The 21,334-nt window shown below is 37.2% G+C and overlaps 1 protein-coding gene across 1 annotated transcript in view; it reads left to right on the top strand.

The window, feature by feature from the left end:
• The window catches only part of BBS9 (Bardet-Biedl syndrome 9), a 446,650-nt gene that overhangs the window by 339,377 nt on the left and 85,939 nt on the right, over positions 1–21,334 (top strand). The window contains exon 19 of the mRNA XM_059397515.1: positions 9,325–9,507. Within this exon, the coding sequence (XP_059253498.1) occupies positions 9,325–9,507 (183 nt within the window). The remainder of the gene's footprint in view (positions 1–9,324; positions 9,508–21,334) is intronic.

The raw sequence follows: 21,334 nt of genomic DNA, 5'->3' as shown, positions 1-21,334 counted from the left end.
GGGGGGTGTCCTATACTATATAGTATAAAGAAATTTCTCAGGAATAATTTGTTTTTCTAAAACCAGTTTTAAATGAATTCTCAAGGCATTTGGCAAATGTAGATTGGTGTTAAGGAAAATTATAATCCTAGACCAGTAAAACCATCATGACTTCTAAAAGTCAATGATCATATCTCGATGTTCCAAAGCATCAGGTGACTTGGCCAATTAGCAGGTCTCTTTTTATGAAGACAAACCATGTGTGACTGAATTTTTTTGTTTTTTAACTAAGGCTACATTTTCTCTATTGTTTTAATAGCTCCCCAAATGATAGCATGGTTAAAAATATATTCTAATCCTGGGTTTGGTTTAGGAATTTCAGCTAAATGCTTGTTATAGGGGAATCCTAGTTTTTACTCCATGAGAAGAGTAATAGAATGTAATCTAGCCTCCTGTTCTATTTATACAAAATAACACAGTAGTAAAAGTAGCTAAGAATTAGATTCTTTCTATGCCTTCCAGTTAAAAACCTGGGTTCTCTTTTATCTAGTTAAAAGTTCAGCACACAGATAATGAAGCACTTCTTACATGCTTATTTGGCATTTGAATCATCACACCCTTTCTCTTTTCATTTTGAACCTTACTTCACTTTTTCTATTAAAAGCACAATTCTTTTGGATACAAATTGGATCTTTTCAGCCAAAGTAGAAGTTTAGACATGGTAAATTTTTTCTTCTTCCTTAGTGCAGGGGCTTTCCCATGTTGGAGTCTGCAGCAAAAACCATCGCAAATAACATCGTTGTGTGGGAAGTATGCCCTTTTTCTTGGCTCCTTCCAAATCTCCCGTAGACTGAAAGTGTGTCTTTCTGACAAAAGGGAAGCCATGTGAACAAAAAATTCATTTCAGCAGTCATTATAGCTGTCTTTAGCCTGGTGTTAGGAGCCGTGGTTAAAGAAGAACTGATGGATTTTTTTTTTTTTAAGTAGATGACAGATATATTGAGGTAGATATGTTGTTTCCATGTGACATTATTTGGGTTCCATTCAAATTGGGAGCCTGACAACGCCTGATTGAGTGTGTCTAGGATTTAAGAGGCTGTTTAGTTGTGCTGGAGTTTTAGATGGACTCAGCCAGCATTTATGGGACACCCACTGTTTACTGAGTATTAGAAAATTGTGGGCATTGTGGGAACTTATTAATTGCTCTTTTTACACTGGAAGTTTCTGGGCTAAGTATGAGTTTTGTTTTCCGTCTGTCTTATCGTAGTATACTTAGTAAACATCTTATTTAAATCACCAAATTTGCTAGCATTTTCAATAAGGTATTTAAAAACATCCAACATGGGACGCCTGGGTGGCTCAGTTGGTTAAGCAGCTGCCTTCGGCTCAGGTCATGATCCCAGCATCCTGGGATCAAGTTCCACATCAGGCTCCTTGCTCAGCGGGGAGCCTGCTTCTCCCTCTGCCTGCCATTCTGTCTGCCTGTGCTCGCTCGCTCTCCCTCTCTCTGACAAATAAATAAAATCTTAAAAAAAAAAAATCCAATATCTAGCTCCCTGATAAGCCTCAGAGAATTTTTAGAGAACAAGTCATAACAGGCAAAGTTGTATGTTTGTATGTGTTTGTGTGTTTTAATAGAGTTGCTAAAGGAATAAAAAAAAGGAATCCAATACATGTAACCTTTCATAATTTTTAGTATATATTTGATATGTGGTCTTGTGACATTTTACTTTGAAACTTTATTATACTTGGCTACAAATGAGTATTCTCTTCTGTTGAGGGACCACACAGAGAGGGCCAGGGAATACTGCAGAATGATCAGCTGTCCTGCATTGCCTTAGGAGGTAGTAGTCACTAGTGTGCCTCAAGTACCAGAGAAGGGTCTTCCTTTTTTCAGTATCTTTGTTAACCTAACAGATAAAGTAGAATTTGCCTGATGTTTCTACAGTGAAATGAGCCCTCAACTATAGAGTATTAAGAAATAGTAACCAGGAGCCAAACAAATTAGAAATGAATAGAAAGGTTGTTAACTCAATTCGTTTAATCTATTTTGTAGATGAAAACTAAGTCTGAGGAAGGTAGAGAAGCCAAAGGTTGTACAGTTAGTAAGTATTAGCATTACCAGTATTCATACATATCTAATTGACTCAAAAGTTACTTGATTATTATGTCATCCAGAATGTTGTTAAGCCCAAGTTACAATATGGTTTGGCCATTAACATATCAAAATTGTTGCTCAAATAAAATTTGCCTTTATTTGTGTAAACTTATCTACCTTACATGAGTTATACTTTATATACTTTTTACTTCTCTTATTATTTTTAACAATGTTTTGAGAAATAATTTATATACATAAAATTCACTCATTTAAAGTGTACCATTTAATATTTTTAGCATATTCACAGTGCCATTAGGAGGCACTTTCCTTTCCCCTCCTGTCCACTATCCACCCCCCAACCCTAAGCAACCACCGATCTACTTACAGTGTTTATAGATTTTCCTGTTCTGGACATCTCATGTAAAGGGAATGATACAACATTCAGTCCTTCGTGGCTGGCTCCTTTAACTCCATGGAATGTTTTTAAGGTTCATCCATGTAGTAGCATGTATAAGTTTCTTTTTATGGCTGAATGGTATTCTATTATGTAGATATGCCACATTTAATTTATCCATTAGTTGATGGACAGACATTTGAGTTGTTTTGCTTTGGGGCTATTATAAATCATGCTGCTATAAACATTTGGAATGAATTTTTGAGTAGGCATATATTTTCACTTCTCTGGTGGTATAAACCTTGGATTGTAATTGCTGCCTCATATGCAACTCAATGTTTACCTTTCTGAGGAACTGCCAACCTGTTTCCAAAGTGACTGAGCCATATCACATTACCACTAGTAATATGTGAGGGTTCCAGTTTCTCCACGTTCTTGCCAACACTTGGTATTGTCCATCTTCTTACCTCTTTCATTTAATTCTCATAGGATTATAATTATAAAATAAATGAGTATTATCCTTACTGTCATTTTATAGATTAAAAACTCTAAATCAGTAAATATTAAACGAAAAACACAAGAAGTGGTATGGATAGTTCAAAACAACATATTCAAAAGTAATTTCAACATTTTTGAATCTGGCACTTACAGCTATGTTGGATGTTAGTGATCATATTTCCCACCCCTACATTTTGGAGGTGATGAAACTAGAGGCCTAGAAAAAGGAAGTAAATTGCACTGTGACATAAAGTTGCTCCCTAGGGAAGGCGGTCCTGGCACAGCTTGCTATATTCAGCCCTAAGGGATGTATAAACTCACCCATATCATATGATTCCGTTTTCTTCACTCATTCATCCATGCTAACCTTTTATTAAAATAAACCTATCTTAATTCATATGGAGGTATTAGAATGTCAGCAAAGTGGAAACCTGCCATTGGGAAGCTTCAGATAGAATTTGTTCCACATATACCTATAAGGAAATCTATGTGCAGGCAGAAAATCAATGCAGGTGATGTTACTTGGTGACATTTCTTGGGTCAGATTGCTTGGGTATAAATTCCAGCTCTGCTGCTGACTAACTGCTCTATATTTCTGTCTCCTTAAGTTTTTAAAAGATTTATTTGTTTATTTTTAGAGAGAGAGAGTGCATGCGGAAGGACGGGCAAAGGAAGAAGGAGAATGAGAGAAGCAGACTCCCCACTGACTGGGAGCCTAATGCGGGGCTTGTTTCAGGACCCTGAGATCATGACCTTAGCCTAAATCAAGAGTCGGATGCTGAGTCACCCAGGAGCTCCTCTGTCTCCTTATTTTTAAAATGGGGGGCAGTACTAGTTCCTGCCTCATAATCGTTTTGACAATAAAATGAGCTAATCTCTTAAGGAGGTTAGCGCAGTGTCTGGCTCCTAGGAAGCCCTCAGTTAATGATGACAGTTATTATTACATAACATCAACTTGCTTAGACCACTGAAAAGATTGTAGTCTGAGATTTGTAGACAATAAATGAGTCATCCCTTTAAAAAATGAGCTTCACTAAAGGAGCAGGTGTAGTAAATAAATAGCTCATTTCTAAAGTCTTCGTAATTTTGAATTATATAGAAACTAATACAATTTTTTAAGGAAAGAAAAACCTCCCCATCCTTTCCAAATGATGAAATAATTTTCTTTTACTATGACTTTGGGCAGAAATAAGCTTGGAAGTTCCAACTTGAGTTGACCTCATGGTAACAGTCCAACAATGGGGAAATTTAACTAAAGCACATATGCCTGTTATGGATGTAATGTATTAGTAGTGTTTTTCCTTAGTATCTTTGTTTGATTATCAAGATAAAAACCTACTTATTATTTTAAGGGGACTACTGTATATATTTGTGTACCATTGCAGAAGAAAAAGTACTCAGTGGGGAATCAGGAGACAGCCTTGAGACCTGGTGCCTCTCTGCTGTAGTTCAGGATCACAGGCACTAAGGTCATCTGAGCACTGAGCTTCTGTTTCCTCACCTGGAAAGGGCAGCTGCAGGGATCAAGAATTTCTATCTCAGAGGGTAGTCCTGAAGACCAAGTGGTAATCTGGCTATGACAGCACTAACACAGTGCTTTGCCCACAGTCAGGGCTTAGTAAATGATAGCTAAGCAGCAATGTAATAGGGTTCTGTGTGCCACACATAGGATTTGGAGGCAGCTTTGATGGTGAGTTTATGTGAAGAAATTGGACATGTCTGTGTTCACATAGTATGATTCATGTCTACTCTGCTGTTGCTGCTGCTACTTTCCTGTAACCAATTTTAGAGCCTATCTTGGCAGCTGGAAGTATTTGGGATTAATTTCACACTCATTTTATGAGTTGAGCATTTTCCTGCAAGCAGCTCCCTGGGCCTCTGCCTCATTACTTTGGCATCAACTGATATGGCAGTTGGACACGGATGTCCTTTGGGGTCTCCATTTTATTTGGAAACCTTCAATTCGAAAAAGCAAAACAAAGGCCATCAACACATTTGTGCTTGAAATCGTTAGCATTTATTGTTTCCTAAACCCTTCCCTTTCTGTAGTTCTGTTGAACACCCAGGGAACATACATCTTGCACAGCCAGTGATGAGCACTGAAAAATCACTCTCCTTCAGGTTTAAGCCCTAGCAGCTGGTTGGCCTCATTTTGCAGTTCCAGGTGAATAGCGAGATCCTTTAGGCCTTGGTGGGACAGATCTAAATCTTGGTGGGTCTATATTTTCCAGCCCTTTTTACTATGTTAATTCTTCTAAATTCATTTGTCTCTTATGAAGAACAAAGTAAACTTGGCTGTTATACGTAGAACTAAATTGAGAACATGGAGATCTGTTTAGTATTTCATGCTGGCCAGTAGGTCAGGAAGATTTTCCTTGGGGGTAATTTACATAAGGAATTGTTTATCCCATTTCTTTCCAATTTCTGTGACCGTTGGGGGATGGCAGACTTTCTACAATGGCACAGAAATATAACTAGCAAGACCGAAACTTAGAGAAACGATGCTTCTCTCAGATTAATGTATTTTGGGCCTTGCTCAGGAAAGATCCTGTGGCTTGGGCTGCTGTCTCACTGAGAAGTCATTCTTCCACCACAGCTGTGTTTAGCAAGTTGGGTGGGTCTATGAACTGACATGCTGTTACACTTAGTAAGAATTTTCCCTTGATAGTGAGGAACGTGCATAACAGCCTTACTTTAAGTCCCAGCAAATGCCCAAATGTTTACTATGATCGATAGCTGCTTTGAATGCAGCCTGCATCAGGGAACACCCACACTCATAGTACTCCACCACCACCCAGGACCTGCGCTGCTCAGTGCACGCTCTTCACTTGACATTCCATTTCCTCTGTGACAGTTGCCCAGATTACCTTTTTTTTTTTTTCTTCCTTTTTTTGATCTCATCAAATGCTGTTCCCGAACTGGGATATTTGCTCCTTCCTGAACAAGCACTCTCTACTTTTCTGTTTTAATGCATTTGTTCAAGTTGTTTCCTACACTTTTAAAGCACCCTTACCCATCTTAAGGATGAATTTCTGATACCTCTCTCAGTGGCATGCTGGTTCTCTGGGAAGGAGAGGTGTTGGGAGGAAGCACAGTTTTGTAACATTTGTTGATTTTCATGTGTAAATACTTCTGCCATGGCTGATTTCAGTCTACCAATGTGAGGTCACTGAATGCAAAGCTGGGAAGAAATGGGCAATAGCCCACCATTGCAGAGTGTTTTCAACATACAGATACAATAAACATAAATAACCTCAAGGGTCTCGACAATAGTAAACTAATTAGGAAGCAATGAGTTTTGAGTATTTATTACCCTTGTTTTGGTGTAATTTATTTAATTTCAAGTTTATGTGACTTAATTTTTAGTAATGGCCAAGTTTAATAGCTGACATACAAAACTGAAAATCAAACGACCTGTCCTTTCTCTGGAGCCTATAGGAGCTGGACAAGTTGGTTCCAGCACACCACTGTTTCTTCCTCTACGTTTTCTTTCCTAAAGTTCTCCAGAGTCAGTAAGGCCTTTCTCTGAACCTAGAAGGTGCTTCAGGTTGCATGCAGGCTTTGAAGTGAGAGACTCCAAGTGTGAATCCTGGTCTCTCACTTGCAAGGTGATGGTCAGGCTGGCTATTTGACTTGCAGTTCCCTGTGCAAAATGAAAAAGCAGGGCCCTTGTTCAAAGGCCAGAAGAATATGCTTTTAGAAATAACTACTAAAATACAAAGCTTTTCCTTTCCATTTGCTGATTTGTTTTTATTTTCTATTTAATGCCATTCCAAGTAACAAAAAATTTAAATTTAAAGTTGTTAGCATGAATTTTAACATTAGTCTTGTGCAATTGTGCAATGCCAATTTTAAGTGCAAATATAAGAACATTTAATGCTGTGAGTTAATGAGCATTATCTCCTCTTCTCATGTACATGTCTCTTACTCTTTCATCAACCTCACTTATAAAACACAAGTTCAAAAATAAAATTATTAAGAATTTCTAGACAGAGGGGCACTTGGGTGGCTCAGTTGGTTGTGTCTGACTCTTGATTTTGGTTAAGGTTTGATCTCAGGGTCATGAGATCATGCCCACATTGGGCTCCTCACAAGGCGTCAAGACTGCTTAGATTCTCTCTGTCTCTCTTCCCCTCCTCCTGCTCCCTCTCTCTCTTAAAAAAAAAAAAAAAAAGAAAGAAAGAAAAATTTCAAGACAGAGAGAGCAGGGCATTAAACCAATTATGGAGCCCTTCCAAACACAGGCACAGTTTGCATCCATGTGTGTAGTACTGGCACAGCAGAATGTTTGGCATGTAGTCTATGCTCACTTAATTACAAGGATTATTATTAACCTAATGATTATAATATTAATGGCATTCTCCTTTATCATTCGTAGGGTCTTCCCTACAGTATCAACTTTTGCCTCTGACGTATTTTCCTTTCTCCATTATAAACTCTCTGAAGGTAGAGATTAGATTTGTCACCATTGATTTCCCTAGAGTGCTTCCTGCAAATTCTTGCATATACCTGGCACTTAGGAGGTGTTTATGACCTTGATCTTTGTGTGATTTGGGCTTATTGACAAGGCATCTGTGTTGTTATATGATGGTCCTCACAATGAGGCTTAATTGGTAACACTCACAGGAAGAAAAGAAAATAAATACAGAATTTAACAGGAGTCAGTTGTAGTCATGGTGAGGGTGGGGGAAAGAAGCAGATGATTCCAGGTGTTTTGATTTAAGGAAAGTGGCCTCTGTCTTTTAGAGGGGACTTCTTGAAGTAATAGGGAAGGGATGAGTTCCAAGCCTCATTTGAGTAAAAGAGGCCCCAGGGATATTAACTCTGGCCCATAGTAATCTGTCCCTTTGCTAACTTCTTTTATACTTATTTTCTGTTCTGCACAATTAGGACATTATTACAGTAATGTTTCTTTCCACTAATTAGTTGTATATGTATGTTTCCTGTCCAACAAATTATGGGATCCTTATGGATTATAAGATATGTACTTTTTTGAATACCTATGGAAAGGAAGTCGCACAGTATTAGGTACATAGTAAGCAGTGCATTTTATTGTAATGCTGACTTTGGTCCAAACTCCCAGGGCTCCCTGGAGATCTGAATGTGAATTGGGTTGTCTTTTCTATCTCCTGCAACCCCTCAACCAAATGATGAAGATTCCTGGTCTACCCAGAATTGTCAGGCAAGAACCTTCAATTGCTTTGTCTTTCCTAAACTGTATCTCTTTTCCATCATCTCCCAGATACTCTGAGGACTGTCCCCCTACAGCCCTGTTGTTACATGGAATTTGGGAGACCACACAGCTGTAAACCCTGACTTGTTTGAATGATGATTTTTTAACAAGCCCTTTGGGCCAGGGTCAATAAGCCATGAAATATCACCAAATGGTTCATGTACACTAGAGTTCTGAAAGTCATCTAAGTTCTAGTTCTTCAAGCTGGCAGGGACGGATAGAAAGGAGCTCACATTGCCCTGGCTTTTACTATTCCTGTTCTGGGGGCTGTCAGACGCCTTGTGCCTCTGAGCCAGTCAGTTCATTACTTTTAATGAGCACAAAATTCACCAAGACATTAAAATAAAACACCAATGGGCAGTCTTGGATGTTCCATCCAATTGTTGCTTTAGTTCTTTTTTCCACAGGATTATTCAGGAGAATGAAAAAAAAAAAAAAGAGCCAATTCTGCTCCTGCCAATTTTATCCTAAGTAGATTTGGCATTATAAAGCTAACACACCCTGAACATTTTTTTTTCTTTTCGTTCAGATCCCTGTGGGCTAGTGCCTGACATTTGTGTTAAAAATGACATTACTCAATTGGTCAAATGTTTGAACATGATCTACCTTTTAGTTATAATAAAGAAATACTGCATATCCCAGCACCATGTAACAAGTAAAGAATAATAATCAGAGGCAGTATTTTCTTAAAAGGGTACAATGACGTCATTATTTTAAATTACATGGCAAATGAGGCTATTTTGATATTTTTTAATTGCTCAATCTCTGTGGCTAGTAATAAAGACTAAAGTAACTGTATTAGGGTTACTTATATTATCACATATTGTAGAAGGTCTGTTGATGGTGAAGCAGACACCGAACAATGTCCCCATTAAGCCGATTTCATGGATATTTTCATCTCCTGGCCATATGGGTTTGGAATTACCTTAGGGATTTTTTTTTTTTTAAAGAAGGAAGTGAACAGATGAATGATAACTATTTTATTACTCAACATAGCTTGTGTTTGTGGAAGACAAAGTTCATCAATTTGTTTTAAAGAAAAACAAGAGTGTGCCAAATGTAATTTGTTGAGGGCTCAAGAATTGTGAAATTATCCCTAACTGAAGTTTGTCATTTCTGCAGGTAATCGCTCTAGCAGATGCGGTAGAGGAAAACCAAGACAATCTGTTCCAGTCATTCACCAAGCTGAGAAGTGCCACCCATCTGGTGATTCTGCTGATTGGGCTGTGGCAGAAGCTCAGTCCTGACCAGGTTGCTATTCTGGAAGCAGCATTTCTGCCACTGCAGCAGGACACTCAAGAATTGGTAAGGACTCACAAGCCTGTAGTGGTAACAGCCGTCATTATTGAAAAGGGTGTGATTTTAGTAAGATCTCACGTGGCTATCATATTTTCTAAGGTATCAGATGGAGGCTTTTTTTTTTTTTTAAACCCAGGTCCTGTTTTTCTTTTCTTTAAACCATAATAAAAATGTCAAATAAAGACCTTTTTTTTTCTAGAGTTATTTTTAAAATAGGTATATACTCCATTTTTATGTGGTATTCAGTCTATTTTTTATGTGCTCTTCAATCACTTAAAGCCACGGAAACAGTCATTTGACTGCCTGAGCAATGGCAGTAAACCTTCAGATTAGCTAATCCTTTCCTTTTCCACCAGAGAAAACAGTTCAGCCATTTTAATTTGCACAATGTTCTTAAATTTAAGTGTCACTTCTAGGGTTAGGGAGAGCTGAGATAGCCTTGCTAAATGACAAGAATATTTTGCTACATTTATATAGTTCTTTATGTATAGTGTATAAACTCCTTTACTCTTGATTCTTTGAGTAGACAGTTTAGAACCAAACAGGGGAAAATGAGGGTTCATATTTGGAATTTTTGGTTAAAGATTATATGAATAAAAATATTTTAGAGCCCTTGAATTTTAGAGGATTATATGACTACCAGGTGTCATTTTGGGGGAACTTCTTGCATGCTTTTAAATACAAAGAAATAATACACTTCTTAGAAATTAGAAACTGCTGGACTTAATTTTCTGTATTGGAGGAAACCATTTCAAGAAAAAAGTCATTTAAAATTAATTTTTAAACACAGCTATGAGAACACAGGACTAAAAATAATAGTACTAAAACTAGCATTTTTGAGTGCTTACTAGGTAGGCATCAGGTGGTATCTTAAGGGTTTCACAAGAATTATCTCATTTAATCTTAAACATGTCCCAATAAGGTAGTTAAGGTACTGTTTTCATCCTCATTTTATATATGAAAAAATTTAGGCTTTGAGAGTTAAGTACCTTTTGGAAACTAGTGGGTGGTAGAGCCAGGATTTGAGCCCAGGTCTGGTGGCTTTCAAAGCGTATGTTTTTAACTAATACACTATATTTTAGCAAACAAAGTCATGAACAAGATTTTGAAAATCACAGTCTTTGTCAGTTGAATGTAATTTTCTATAATTGGGTCAAAATATTGTCAGATGAAAAAAATGAAACTATATTTTATATCCTAAACAAAATACTAAGAAAAAATTGGAAAAGAATTTAGAGTACACCTTTTTCATAGATTAAAAAAATAAAATTACTGCTAAAATTGATTGTAGTAATAGAAAACAGTACAATTAGGAGTGTATTAGTAAGAATGATAACTATGAACTCAGATTAAGTAGTCAGAAATATGTGGATGGCCTCAGTTCCTGGTTCCACCACTTGATGATAAAGTCCTTCTGAGCAGGTTTTCTAGCTGTTCTAAATTTCTACTTCTGTAGCTCTAAGCTGGAAGCAATAATAGGACTTATGCAATAAGTTGAGTAAGAATTAAATGAGATAATGGAATAGAGTGGAATTATATATATTTTTTAAATAAACATATAATATATTTTTATCCCCAGGGGTACAGGTCTGTGACTCGCCAGGTTTACACACTTCACAGCACTCACCCTTCCCAATGTCCATAACCCCACCCCGCTTCTCCCAACCCCCCTCCCCCCAGCAACCCTCAGTTTGTTTTGTGAGATCAAGAGTCACTTATGGCTTTTCTCCCTCCCAATCCCATCTTGTTTTATTTATTCTTCTACCCCCTTAACCCCCCATGTTGCAACTCCATAGAGTGTAATTATATCTTACTCATTTTTATATTCTCAGCATCTGACACAATGCCTGACCATAGCACAGTCAATATTTGTTGGGTAAATGACTGGAGAGAAAGGTGAAAGCTAACAAGAGTTGACTTGTCAGAATACATGTAGTAGATATAATCTGGAGCATGAGGAAGCAGGGCAGGTCCAGCTATATAATTTACAGAGCCCAGTGCAAAATGAAAATATAGATCCTTGTTCAAAAAAGTAGGAAAAAGTGCTAAAGTGTTGTTAAAACAGATACCAAAACAAGCCTTTTACTTTCTTCCATCTCTCTTTCATCATGGTGCTTTATATGCCATTTTATGTTGTTCTAAATGAAGGAAAATTAAAAATTCAAGTTGTTAGCGTGAATTTTACCCTTATTCTTTATAGTGTACAATGCCAGTCTTAATACAAATATTAATCACCCAAATTATGTAATTTGTATTTTGTAGATCATACATGCATATGTATTTTGGTCTTAAAGAACTGTGAATCATTGCATAAAATTAACTGTTTTTATTTCACTTCTTGATATGTACACATCTACCAACACTGTCCACCTTCAGCTTACTGATGAGTAAGGAAGGAGAGAAAGGAAAAGGAACTCTGTGTTACTCTATTTCCCCTTCCTTCTGTTACCATTTTCAGTGTAATAGTTGGATAATACGGGGAAGTAACATGATATAATGGACTGCCTTAGTCATTCCTGGTTTTATTAATCTATTGCTGCCTTTCTTCATTCAAAACAACTTTTGGGGCAAATGAAAAGCCTTGAAGGGTTGCCAGTGCCCCACTTAATCAGTCTAGATGTAACATAGCTTCCTTGTACTTGCTTTAAGTCTCCCTGACTCCCAGTCATTCAGGGGCCATGGAATTCTAAGCTTATGGGACAGAAAGGGAGAAGGCCATGCATATTGGGCATGTCTTCCCCTCTCAGAAACACTTCTCTCTCCCATTGGACTTCACTTATAGAACACAAGTTCAAAGATAACATTATTAAGAATTTCAAGATGGCAATGGCAAAGCATTAAATCAAGTGAGGGATCCTTCTAAACGTGGGGCCCTGTGTGATCACACAGCTCACGTGCTCCTGAAGTGTGGTTAGACCCAGAGGAAGAATTTCCTTAAAATAGAGGTTCTCAAATGTAGGGATTGAGTTCACAGAGAGATTGTGGTATTTCTGAATTTAGGGAACTTTGGAAACAGCCTCGTTCTGCTGGGAGTATGTAGTATGTTCATCCCTGTAGGCAGGTGAATGGACGAGGCATCTTCTCAAAGCTCCTTTCTGTCCTGCCACTATGTTCTGTGCTGTCATACCTCCCAAAACAAGGAGGGAAAAATTCTTTCAACTTTCTTCTAAATTTGGTGAGATTAGAAGGTGTGTATACTCATAATGTCTATCGAAGTCATTAATGAGACAGGACACTTGATAAAAACATAACTTGGAGAAGAATGAATGAAGAAAGACATTTTAATACTGCTTGTTATGCTCTTCATCTTTAATTAGGTTGTGGTATTCACTTTGGACTTATACTGTTGAGACAGCTTATATATCTTGAGAAAAAGGGATTCCTTTTTCATTCTTCAAGACATACGCATGCAGTATGTGGTTTTGACATGCTAGTTCACAATCCCCCATGTTATGCCTTTAGACCTCACAAATAAATGTTATGTGATGGGTATCCCACTGAGATGTGAAAATGAAATATGCAAACCTGAAATAACTTGGAGGGAGGGTAAGGCGGGAAAGAAAGGAGTCTCTGACCAGAATGTTGAAAATATGTCCCATATTGAAGTTATTATGATACCACAGAAATCTGAATGTAATTTAGACGGTTTGGTTGAAAGTGGATGGCAGAGTACATGTGTGAGGGGGAGAACTTCAGACATGTGGATAGCATTTTCAGAAGAGACTCTCAGTTCAAGGTCAGATGTCCCCATAAGTATTGAGAGGTAGAAGAAAGTACTCAGAAGATATTTTATTTACATTTCACATAGCATTGCATAATGGTTTGTTGTATTGTAATTGAGGTGGTGTGTGTCACAAAGGCAGGCAAAATGCCTGAATTCACTCTGGAATATTTTCTTACAGGCATCAGGTTCACAAAGCAAAAATTTTTAGAATTAATTATTACTAATGAAAAGTAATGTTCTTCATACTATATCATCAGTAGTTTTTTTTTAAATACCATCTCATTTGGAACAGGACATTGTTTTCTTTAGTCTGTTTCTTTAGTGATGCTTTTTTTATTTTTGCCACTTCTCATAATTATTTGGAGGCAAATAAATGCTGGTGTTTGTGGACTTTTCCAAAGTGCTGAAAGTTACATATGCCAAATGTGTTTTTGTAGGGATACTCCCTTTCACTTTAAGGGATACTTCACTTCACTTTAACCATTAAGTGTTTTCTTTGGCATCTCCAAAAAGAGCTCTTAAACTTGGTTCCATCAGTGGACTTGATAATGAATATGATAATGTCCATATCATCTTCCTGTCATAATAGAGAAGTTTTGCCCCAAATACTGTGTTCTCTCAGAGTACCTGATGGGGCAATTCTAAAATGAATTGTTTTCTTACTTCTCAGGTTAGGGGCTGAGGAGATTTCAGAGTATTTGCAATGTACAATTTAAACATGTATCTACTGACCCTTTGTCTGTTTGAAGCTCTATGGAAAATTCTATCTCTACTTAAGACCATGAGGGCTGAGTTACTGGTTTGAGTCTGAGAGAATGTTTAATTGTGATAGTACATTTAAAAATGTTGTATAAAAGCCCAAACTGCAAAACTTTATATACCTCAGGATTGACTTGGAATCTTATCCAGTCATTTATGCATTCAATGAATATTTATTAAGCATCTACTATGTTTCAGGTAGTGTTCTAGGATCTCAGCATATTTCAATAAACAAAATGGAGTTAGATCCCATTTACTTCAATGTTGTAAGCAAACAGATTCTAGTCATATTTAGCTGTAAACATATTGGCTGTCTGATGTGGTAGCCACTTGACATATGTGGCTATTTAAGTTGAAATTTACATGAATTAAAGTGAAATAAAATTTCAGTTCCTCGATTTCTCTAGCTGTATTTCAACTGCTCAATAGCCGCATGTGGCTACCATTAGTGGCTATCACATTGGAAAGTGCAGATATAGAACCTTTCCTTCACCACAATAATTTCTTTTACATAGTACTCTCCATCATTAAAAGAGAAAAGGTTTTGTCAATTGGGTTAACAACTTAAGCACATTTTAACAAATTAATCAGAGAAGGGTAGGATGCTGATGTTAAGTTATGCCATGGTGTTTGCTTTAGCAGCCCTTATTTCTGGTATTCTGGTGTCATCTGCCTGGTCACATGCAATAACCAGGCTTTCTCTAGGGAGATGAATGCATCTACATAAAAGGGAGGCAATAAGCTGGCGCAAGTGCTGCTACTCACCCTTCACATGACCTTGGTAGACATTATAATCATCCCAAATTCTTTCCTCTTGAGCCAGCATATGACCTCAGAATCCTTTTGAGTAGAGCATTCTAGGTAGTCACTATCTCTTGTGGTTGGTATGTGGGTGTATTCTCTTTGCCCTTCCTGATCTCTGTAAAGATCTGCTTTTCATTTTCTTACCAAACAGCTTAGATAACTAAGATTCTTTCACATAAAGTCCAGAAGATGGCAAGAGAGCAAAGAGGAACAATATTGTTATTTCCAAATGGACTTTCTGCGACTTCTCCACAAAATGTTCATGTTCCACCTGACTCCAGAGGAATCTTTAAGGAAAAGAGCAACCGTGTGCTGGTTTGGAGACCTGAGTATACACAGTCCTAGAGTTAGAAGGAGTACTGGCACATTGCATAGCATTTTGCCTTACTTTTTCTTTTCCTTAAAAGTGCATTTAATATCTTTAGTAGATGTTATCTACTGTTTGAAAAGGAAAAGCTTTATTGTGTTCTTAAGACCTTAACAGTTATCTTCCTTAGTATTGAACTTTCAAACCCCAAAAAAGTTAAGGTGGAAACTTTCATCAGTGGGGGAAGGAGATTTGGGCCTTCAGCCTTAGTTTTTGATTGATTATGCCTTTGACAGACTGATATGGAAAGAGAAACTTATTTTTAACGTGTTCAACATGGTTCATGTGAGAAAACAGATGTTTATAATAGGAAATCCTATTGTGTAGAGAGACTTATCAAGGCTCACTTACAAGATTTGAAGTCTTCTACGTCACAGGGCAGGTTTGATGTAAGGGGCATTGTGCCTCCTGTCTGGATTGAGTAATGACGAGATGGCTAATCATTGCTATTATTAATGACCTCTTCTTAAAAGGCAAACAAAAGGAGGAAGTCTGGTGTCAGTATCAAGTCTGCCTTTATGACTGTTGAAGTATCATCACAATTACAAGCTGTATATGGGAACATAGTAGAGAAAGTAAATATTTTGGTAATCTCCTTGATTTTAGCCAACTAGATAAACATGAAAGAATTAGTTTCATGTTCATAATGGCCACATACTCTGTGTTGTTGCTAGTTACATGCAACTGGTGTTCTATAATGTTATGGTTTTCTACTTCGCCAGTGTTGAGTATAGCATATCTCAGAACCTTTCTGATGACTTGCTTGATGTTTTAAAAATTAGAATACATCAAAATAGCAGCTAAGTAGAAAAAAATATACAAGGGGTGATGTGTAATTTTTTAAACTTCCCTTAAGTATAGCATATATGAAACAGTAATGGCTACATTTAATATTATTTATCCATTCAAGAATAGAGATACTAAATAAATAAATAAAGAATTGATTAATTGAAGCTTCACTCTCACTGTATGCCACTCCCAAACCTTTGTGAAGCTGGGTGTGGTTTAAATATAAATAAATAAGTGAAATTCAGTCAACCACAATGAGGAAAATAATGATCATCATCATTCTCATAATGCCCACTGTTTTGATTCCTGGCTAAACGTGTATTTTTTTTTTTAAGACTTTACTTATTTAGTTGAGAGAGTAAGAAAGAGATAGGGAACACAAGCAGGAAGAGCAGCAGAGGGAGAGGGAGAAGCAGATTTCCTGGCTGAGCAGGGAGCCCAACAATGCAGGGGCCTCGATCCCAGGACCTTGATCCTGAGATTATGGCCTGACCCACCCAGGAGCCCCAGAAATGTATTTATATTAATTTGATTTCCTTAAAATACCTTTACCCAACTTATTTTGAATCTACCAATTGCAAAGCGATGATTTTGATGTCTGGAACATTGCATTCTTTTAGAAAGGTACATGTTGACATTGGGCTGTCTTTCCTCTAAAACCAGTGCTCCTTCTGTGCTCTAACCATATACAGAGCTGCAGGCTTAGTCAGTCACTCTGGCCTGCTGTTTTTCATTTGGATATGTTTCTCAGAAACCCCCTTGGATTGCATCCTCATTATTCTACCTGGCTTTCTGTGGTGGCATTTGAAGTAGCCTTTCTTCTCATGTCTCTGCATTGGTATGCCCTGTATATCACTGCTAGACTCAGCCCACTGCTCTCTTGTCACACATCTACTTACATACTTTCTGTGGCTCTCTTTGCTCCTGGTTCAGTTTGGACTCCAGTGCCAGGCATTCAGTTGCTTGGCACCATCATATCTTCTTTCTCAAAATCAGTTTCTGTGACTCCCCAGCTTTCCTACTTCATCTGGGAAATCTGACTTTCCACGGGTACACAGCTTCTTTGCATCAGGCCACAGCTAATAGTGTTTTTTCTTTTCTTCACCTAACATAGTGTCTTCTCTTTACCCCTCTATCCACCCTCTTTTAGGGCAGATCAATTCTCTTTCCTCATTTATTCTGGCTTTCATCCCCTTGTGAATTTCACTTGGTGCTATGACACAATTTAGCTCTCATTATATATTCTGAAATGGTCAGTGTGCTTATCTTGTATTCTTTTTTTTTTTAAGATTTATTTATTTATTTTGGAGAGAGTGCACACATGAGTGGGGGGAGGGGCAAATGGAGAGGCTAGAGAGAATCTTAGGCCAACTCCATGGAGCCCAAAGCAGGGCTCAATCTCATGATCATCAGATTGCCACCTGAGCCGAAACCAAGAGTCGGTTGCCTAACCACAGAGGCACACCACAGAGGCACCCCACTTATCTTGTATTCTAATAAATGTAAGGACAGATTCTTCTATATCCCCATAGAATTAAAGCTTAAATTAAGCATATAGTTGGATATAAGTATCTAGGGATTGCTTGATACCCCATTTATTTCGATAGTGTTCCACACGATCGCAGATTCTCTGAAAAAAACTGTATGGTTTATTAAAAAAGGAAGTATTCTTCCATTTTCACCATCCCTGTTTTTTGTAAGCAACCTCAAATATGTTTGGGTTCTGTAAGAGAACCCAAAAGAGAGATCAGAAATCTGATCTCTCCTGCATGGATGTGCATGGATGGTAAACGATATAGATAGATCGATAGCCACACCACACATGTATATATTTATACATATATTCATTCACATGTCCTGTAGTTCAAACCAGTAAATACAAAAATTTTTAATCTTACCAGTGATGAATATATGCAAGTGAAAACAATTATTAGGTACACTTCACCTATATTGATTTAGTCAAACTTGATAATAAATAGTGCCTAGAGACCTGAAGTAAAATAGACATATCCACATATTTTCTGCTGTAGGCTTTCCAGAGGGTTGTAGATCTCTAGGACAAGAAGGGTCACAAAACAAATCCAACACTTGGTACCAGTAATCTAAGTTAATGCACTAAAAGTAGTAAACTAAAATCTATTTGGTACCATGTTTATAATTATGAAATACTTAAAGCAACCTAAATGCTAATAGTTAGAAAATACAAACTATGGTTTGAATAGGTATTGTGTCAGACTGGGGTTCAAATCCGTGCCTCCACCCTTTTTAGAGCAAATACTTAAGTAGCTCTATATCCTTAAGCAAATTATGGAACTGTCTAAGCATTGGTTTCCTTATCTATACAGTGGTGAACTAGACCAGACCCTAAGGATTGGCTCTGCTTTGAAGAGAGGTGAGAATGACCATTGAGATTTTATTTCAGCTTGCTTTCACTTTATAATCCTACTGAACCAGTAAACAAATGGTTCAAAGGAAGAACATGGGATTAAGAAAGTGAGAGAACTTGGCTCTCCAATGCCTTTTCTCATGAAGGCATGCCCAGAGTCTGATGGAAAACACAGTTTGTGCAGGGCGAGGAATCTGCCAGTTCAGACAGAGGTGTTTAGAACCAGAGGTTCACTGCCTTTCCCACACTTAGGCTGGGAGCAGGGCCACATCAGCATCTGAGTAGCTGTTACACATGAAGTTTCTTTTTGCATTGCAGCTATATCCTTTCCTGTACTATATTTCTCTTTATTGCAAATTTAAGTTTGGCTGTGGCCTACTACAAATGGTTGACTGAAGCACAATAAACATTTAATGAAAAAAATATATACTAAGGTTTTTTTCTTCCTCAAGAAGACATAATCCAAATTCTATTTTTCACACAAAGTAACTGAAAATTACCTTGCTTGTTTGGTCTCAGTGAAATAGACCACTTATTGAGCCTCCCATGGGTGTCTCCATCATCATTTTCAGATTCAGGGTTTTGATGGTTAGTTATCTATATCATCTGGAAGACCAAAATACTACTACTTACAACTACAAATACAGAAGTACTAAACCGTGCTTTAAAAGTTGCATTATATCTGTGACCTCATTTGGGAACTACTTGTCAAAGGTATGGAATTGTTATGAGGATACCCTTTATATACCTCTCCAGATTCCTGTAAGGACTAATTGAGATACTGTATGTAAATGTGGAGGTGGGCATATGACAGTCACCTAAAAATTATTAGCTATTAGTACTACTACTGTTTTTCAACAATAAGGTGCTGTAAGTCACAGAATTATTTTATGGAACTCTTAGGGAAAAAAAAACACTGTCAATTAAACTATGACATAGTATTTTTGGTCACTTAATGTTTTTAATAAGTATTGAAGGATCTCTTTTAGACTTATTAAAGCATACATTTTATCATCTGTTACTCTTGTGCCTGAATCAAGCAACATAAATTGGTTGAAGTGTTCTTGACACTTCTTCACATTCAAAATTTGATTCTCTTAACTCATCTTTAAACTCTAAATGTCATTGCTATACACGTTTATCCACAAAGCATAGTCCTATGTGCTGTGTGTGTGACCTCTGTGCCACAAAGAGCATTGTTGATGCAGCATTTAAGAGCATGCCACTGTTGCCCTCCTGATTTTTTTTTAGAGCCTCTGATATCTATTTTAAATACTTTTCTTTTTGATGAAGATCAAAGCCTTATTTTTTTTGCCCTCAGTTGAATCATATATTGTTGAAAGCTGAGTAGCTTCCATTCAGAGTTAACAGGAAATTTTAGGCAAATTGATGTTTATTGCTTGAACAATAGTTTTATGTAATACATTAATTAATCAAACCACATTTATTCCAGGGATTTGGTAACTTCTCCTACTTCAATTATATTGGTTGGCACAGGATGGTAACCTGTGTGCATGTATCTCAGTAACAAAATACAACACATTTTTTCTATCTGTATCTTCTTGTCTTACATCCTGGAAAGCACTTAGCTTTTGCTTTTGCAAGATAATATGAATTGTTGTCATTCTTCTGTCATGAATATTTGCTTCAGTAATTTCAAATTTATATTTCCTACTGCCCCATTTCAACTTTTTTATTCAGTAAGTCATAGCACAATTTTAAAAAGATATCTTAAATGACAGTTCAATAGGAGAGTCTGAGCATCTGAGCATTGCACACATGTCAGTTGAAATGACAATATAAGACCAATTTGGACAGAGATTGTGCATACACAGACACTGACAATGATAGCATTATTGGAGCCTGGAAGCCAGCAGTTGTTAGATAAAATACATCGCTATTTCAGAGATGTTAAAATGTGGGGGGAGAAATTCCTGGAATTGATGGAATGTAATTTTAAGTATAATTATAAAAATTATAATTATAGTCATTTTTTATTAAGAGGAAACCTCTACGTAGTTTGAGTTGGGGACAAGAAAGTTACTGAAAAAGGCAAGGCCTTGGCTTTCTATCTTGGAGTAGACATTCTTGACCAGAAGCAGATTTCATATAAATAGAAAAAAAACTTATTAGTTGCTGATTTTTTAAGAGAAAGCCACAAATAAGCTGTGAAAAGTAATGAAGATTGAATACCTATTGCTAACACTTTTATTTTTTTTTTTAAAGATTTTATTTATTTATTTGACAGACAGAGATCACAAGCAGGCAGAGAGGCAGGCAGAGAGAGAGGAGGAAGCAGGCTCCCCGCCGAGCAGAGAGCCCGACGCGGGACTCGATCCCAGGACCCTGAGATCATGACCCGAGCCGAAGGCAGCGGCCCAACCCACTGAGCCACCCAGGCGCCCCTTGCTAACACTTTTAATCTGGCAGATTGCATAACATGAAATCTGAGTTTAAATTTCCCTATATGTCATTTATGAAAACTGCAAGAATCCAGATCTTCTCTCCCAACACAGTGAATATGAATATGCAGATGAAATAACTGAAATTGTTAACAGGAATATGCTTCACTTTTTGCCTTTAGAATAGTGAGAGTTTCCACTTTCTTGGAAATAAAATCTAATTTCTGTGGCCTAATGGCAGTGGTTAGTTGCATTCTAACCCATTTATTATAATTCAGGGTTATAAATGTTTCTGTATAGTTTGCAGCAGTTTCAGAACCAAGTCCTGTAAACCACTAATTAGAGGATTCCTGTTTTGTAGAGAAAAAAGGAGAGGAATCACACATACATACAGAGGAAGGAGAGGGAGAGAGTGATTGTGAGAGAGAGAGATAGGCTTGCTTCCTACAGTTCAAAATAATGTTAGTTTTGGCCATTCTAAGATATTCTAACTGGTGTAAGGTGGTATCTCAATGTGGTTTTTTTTTTTTTAAAGATTTTATTTATTTATTTGACAGAGAGAAATCACAAGCAGATGGAGAGGCAGGCAGAGAGAGAGAGCG

The sequence above is a fragment of the Mustela nigripes genome, chromosome 4 (assembly GCF_022355385.1).
Source record: "Mustela nigripes isolate SB6536 chromosome 4, MUSNIG.SB6536, whole genome shotgun sequence".
Classification (NCBI taxonomy): Eukaryota; Metazoa; Chordata; class Mammalia; order Carnivora; family Mustelidae; genus Mustela; species Mustela nigripes.
The sequence above is the reverse complement of the archived record's forward strand: the minus strand, read 5'-3'. Positions and strand labels throughout refer to the sequence as shown.